At 45.9% G+C, this 5,274-nt stretch overlaps 1 protein-coding gene across 1 annotated transcript; it reads left to right on the top strand.

Annotated features, from left to right (window-relative positions):
* The first annotated feature begins 736 nt into the window (after positions 1-736).
* Positions 737-3,386, top strand: CXCR4 (C-X-C motif chemokine receptor 4). Its single transcript, XM_042877854.1, has 2 exons — positions 737-819; positions 1,806-3,386. Exons 1-2 carry the CDS (start codon positions 793-795, stop codon positions 2,865-2,867), a joined length of 1,089 nt encoding a protein of 362 aa, XP_042733788.1. The 5' UTR covers positions 737-792; the 3' UTR covers positions 2,868-3,386.
* The last annotated feature ends 1,888 nt before the right edge of the window (positions 3,387-5,274 follow it).

The raw sequence follows: 5,274 nt of genomic DNA on the forward strand, positions 1-5,274 counted from the left end.
CTCAGCATCCTCCACTTTTAAAAAAGTAATTGCCCAGCCTTGAGATTAAGGAGAAAGATGAGCAGCGTTCTGATATTAGCAGGTAAATAAAGAACTCAGTGTTTTTTGATCACAAGACATTAGAGATGCATATCCATAAGTTTAAATGAAGTTGGCAGCACCGTTATTTTGACGTTTTATTTGCTTCCTGTTTTCTACCAGTTCCTTGTGGGTCCCTTCCAACCCTGGCCATTCTGTGATTCTGTAACGTAAAGAGCTTTTGGGACACTGACCCACCATGTTATCCAGCACACACTGCCGAAGCATCTGCAGCTCCGGATGCCAAACTCCAGATGGTGGACGAGTTCAGAACAACCTGCAGCCCGCGAAAGGATTGCAGAACCCCCCGGCAAGAACCATCCCCTTGCTCCTCGCCTCTCCCCACACACTTCAGCGGGGACGAGAAACAGCTCCACGCCGCCTACGCGTCTAAAGGCGTGCAGCACATCTCCTCCCCCTCTCTCACGACCCCCGGCCCAGCGGCTCCCCCCGGGCAGCGGCTCCGGGTGCCTCCCGCGGGACGCCCCGAGGCGGGGGCCGCCGTGCCCGGCGCCGCAGACAAAGCGCGCCCGAGGCGCGGCCGGAGCCGGTCCCGCGGTGCCACCCGGCGGGGCGGAGCCGGGCGGGGCTGCCCCGGGGCGGGGGTGGCGGGGACTATAAAGAGCCGGGTCCGGGGCGGGAGCGGGGCTGTGCGCTCGGTGCTGCTGCGCTCGTCGGGCTCGGACGGTCTGGACCTACTCGGTGGCTCGGAGTATGGACAGCAGCATGGACGGCTTGGATGTAAGTGCGGAGGGGAAGCGGGGCGCTCGCCCTCCAGCCGCGCCGGCCCGTGCGCGCTGTTTGCAAACGGAGTCGCGTCGGGGGTTCGGAGCCGCGTGCCGCCGCCGCTCTGTCCGGGCCGGGCGGGAGGCCGGGGGTCGATGCGTCCCACGGAGCGGCGGGGTCCGCAGCCGCCCCCGTAACCTGCGGGGCGCCCCGGGCGCGTCGGGTCAGGGCTTCGCGGCGTGCGGGGCGTGAGGCTGAACTCGCAGAACACGAGGGGTAGTGCGTAGCCAGGTGGCACTCGCCCGCCTGCATCGCTTTTCAACGCGGCGCTTCGAACCGTTGGTGGTTTCCTGATGCGCTTTCGTGCCCTCACCAGAATTTCGCTTCCCCTTTCTACCGCCGCTGCGGCTCCCCGGCCTCTGGGCGGGAACAAAGGGCGGCGGTGAGATGCCCGCTGCCCTCGGGCTGCCGCTCCTCGGCTCTCGTCCCGGCGCCGAGCTGTCAGTCGCTTCTCGGGGGGAATCCTTGCTATTCATCCTTCATTACATCAGCCGAGGGCATCCTCTCTGTTTCTCCGTGACCCCATCCCCTTAATGAGAAGGAACTTCGGAGCTGCAGAATGATGAGTGTAATTCTTCTAAGTCTGTGCGTGTCACACATCTGGCTCTGTGCATTTGTAGCACGCATCCCATTAGAGCGCTGAAATCTCCTGAAGCACGGGGGTGTTTCTGAAAGTAGGCGTCATCATTCTTTTCTCCTGTCCTCAGTTACACGTCCTCAGAGAAACACAAAGGAAGTTCTTCCTCGTCTGGTTTTTGCTGTGTATAAAGTAGCCAGTGAAATAGAAATTGCGCATAAATAGCATTTTTCTGTCTGGCTTTCAGAAAGTTTGCCTGTTGGTGATGGTGGAGGCTGTTGTTGGGACTCTTTACATATAGCAAACTGTTTTTTGTTTTTTTTTAAAAAAGCCAACATCTAATTTTATTTTCTTATTTATTTAGCTGTCCTCTGGCATACTCATTGAGTTTGCTGACAATGGCTCGGAGGAGATTGGCTCAGCTGACTATGGAGACTACGGAGAGCCGTGCTTTCAGCATGAAAACGCTGATTTCAACCGGATCTTCTTGCCAACTATCTACTCCATCATCTTCCTAACAGGAATAATCGGGAATGGATTGGTTATCATTGTTATGGGCTACCAGAAGAAGCAAAGAAGCATGACTGATAAATACAGGCTGCACCTTTCTGTGGCTGACCTCCTCTTTGTCATCACCTTGCCATTCTGGTCTGTGGATGCAGCCATAAGCTGGTACTTCGGGAACGTCCTGTGTAAGGCAGTTCACGTCATTTACACAGTCAACCTCTACAGCAGTGTCTTGATTTTGGCTTTCATAAGTTTAGATCGTTACCTGGCAATAGTCCATGCCACCAACAGCCAGCGACCCCGAAAGCTGTTGGCTGAGAAGATTGTGTACGTGGGTGTCTGGCTGCCAGCTGTGCTTCTGACAGTGCCTGATATCATTTTTGCCAGTACGAGTGAAGTAGAAGGTCGGTATCTCTGTGACCGCATGTACCCTCATGACAACTGGCTGATTTCTTTCAGATTCCAGCATATCTTGGTAGGTCTTGTCTTGCCTGGTCTAATAATCCTGACTTGCTATTGTATTATCATATCTAAGCTGTCGCATTCAAAAGGCCACCAAAAGCGCAAAGCCTTGAAGACAACAGTTATCCTCATCCTTACCTTCTTTGCCTGCTGGCTGCCTTATTACATTGGCATCAGCATAGACACGTTCATCTTGCTTGGAGTCATCAGACATCGCTGCAGCTTGGACACAATCGTGCACAAATGGATCTCTATCACAGAAGCCCTTGCGTTCTTCCATTGCTGCCTCAATCCAATTCTTTATGCCTTCCTGGGTGCCAAATTCAAAACATCAGCACAAAATGCCTTGACATCTGTTAGCAGAGGATCAAGCCTCAAGATTCTTTCAAAAAGCAAACGTGGGGGACATTCTTCTGTTTCTACAGAGTCAGAGTCTTCAAGTTTCCATTCCAGCTAACACTTCTCCTTGCCATCCCTTCCTAAATAGACACTTTAAAGATGCTCAAGATTTCAGAAAGACAAGACTGACCATAATGTACAGATTTATTTTACAGTTGGAATTTTTTATTGCTTCTTTTAGTCTTTGTGAAGTTTACTTGACTTATTTATATAAAACTTTTGTATTGATAAACTGTCTAGGCAGGTCCTGTGGACAAGTGGCTAGTTCACAAAAGCTTGAGTGTTTGTATAGATACGTGAACTAAACACCTGGATTGTAGCAAGTTGACTGTTAAAAGATTAGAAAATATTTCTCTGTTTATATGTAAATGTTTCAATGTTGTTATATTCTTAAACGTTGGCTGGATATTTTTGCCTTACTAGATGTTTGGTTTACAATAGCTTATCTCTGCTGTAGAAATGGCACTTAGAACTAAAGCTGCCTCTGTTACATGTTAGGGCTTGTTGGTTTTTTTCCCATTATCAGTAATTGATGGTTGGACTTTTTTTTTTTTTTTTTGTTCAAGGTAAATAAAAATATACAAGAAAAAGTTATTTTGAGTGGTATTTTTATTTCTGGTTAAATGTTCTTCTCGATGCTTATTGTGCATTGAGAATTCAAAGTAAATTCCCTTTGAAAGCTGCATAGCTCCTAAATGAATGGGGGGAAAATGAGTTTCACTACCTACTGATTGTTCAGCTGACAGCTTTGAGTTCTGGGGTATTTTTTTCCACCAGACTACATGTACTCCAGTTAGCAGTGTCTTCAGAATGACTGAAATGATCATTTCAAGCAAAGAGTTTTTTGAGGGCAAAATATCCATGAATGAAAACCAATCTGCTCAAGTAATTGCTGAGATTTATAGACTCTGAAGTGTCAAAATAAGACTACTGCATATCACTAACCTTCATGCCATGCATATAAAATCAATACTATGCTTCTGCCCTGTGCTGTTCTAAACTTAGTTTCACATGCTGACAGTCATCAAAAGTAGTTGAATCCAAACTGTAGTATCTGACATTGTCTTTGAGCTAGAAATCAATTTTTTAGGTATCTCCACTGTGGAAAGTGTCTTTTGTCCATGAAATTATCCCCTCCCATATACATCCAAGTTTTAAAAACCTGAATGTGTAACATTTTTTTGAAGATATCTTTTAGGGTCAAACCAGCAGATGATAGATAGCTAAGATTAGTTATTGGAAATACTTAGTCAGATCTTCGTGTTAGCAGAGTGCATTCAAAAGTAAAGAATATGCTAAAAGAAAGAGGTATTGAGAACATTTGTATGTTCTTAAACTGAAAACACAACTGTCGCTTATCTAAGTAGCTGACAGTTGGACAGGTTTCTGAAAAGCAAAACATTAACTGTGCTTACAAGTCAAATTAAACGAGCAGCACGGGCATGTCAGTGATGTCATTCAGATTGGGTATCTAATAGGAACTTCATGTCTCAATATGTTAAACTTGTCTTAAACTGTAGGATTAAATTTAGATATTTTCACAAATTTAAGACGCTTCTGTATTCAGCTCCCCAGTCCTTCAGTCAGGAAGTTGCAGTGTTTTGGCTGCATCCTACAAGCTTGCAATGACTGGTAGCCATTTGATTTGTGTTGAGCTGACTCAGTTTGCCGGACCAGCACAAAACTAACCTGGCAGAAAAAAATACATTCTAGCACTTCAGTGAACTGAAACAGCTCGACAAGGAGTCCAACATGCACTAGAAAAGGACAGGACTCTAATCTGATGCTAGGCACAGAGAGAGAAAAGTGAGTGAAGAAGAAAAGCAAGCAGACACATTGTTCAGTAACTAAGCTGTCACATCATTTCAACTCTAATGCGTAACTTCACTCAGCGTAACATAAACTAACAACAGAAAAAGATGTGTTCTCAAGAAAGAAAAGGTCTCGCTTTCACCACATTTGCCCTTGCAGAGTTGAGAAATGGGGAAAACATGACATAGGAACAGAACTTCTCAAATGGTTTATTTTTGTTGTTCATTTGTGTGTTTTCTTAATTTAGTGAGCATTTCTCCATGAAGAATTTGTTGCTCTAACTGATTCTGATTTCCACCCCAACCCAATCAATCACAGTGACTTAATTGCACTTATACTCACTGGCTATCAACACTTTGCTGCTTATTTGTTGAGGAAATACTTAAAGCCCTCTAGCATTAACTTTGATTTTTTCCATTATACTTCACAGTCAGCCAACTGTTACCCCTAGTGGAGAGCTAGCAGGACAGGGTGCAAGGCAGAGTAAACCCAGCAGTTCGAGTTACTGCCAAAGACTACTGAAAGGGCATTTTATACAAACAACAAAGCATTTGTGTAGAAAATAAATTAGTGAAATTAAATATAACTCATGCCCCGTGGTGATGAGACCTACATTGGTTTTATAAAACCACTGTTGTTCTCAGTAAAATTAG

Source organism: Lagopus leucura, unplaced genomic scaffold (assembly GCF_019238085.1).
Source record: "Lagopus leucura isolate 7727_CA_CO unplaced genomic scaffold, USGS_WTPT01 Super-Scaffold_100019, whole genome shotgun sequence".
NCBI lineage: Eukaryota > Metazoa > Chordata > Aves > Galliformes > Phasianidae > Lagopus > Lagopus leucura.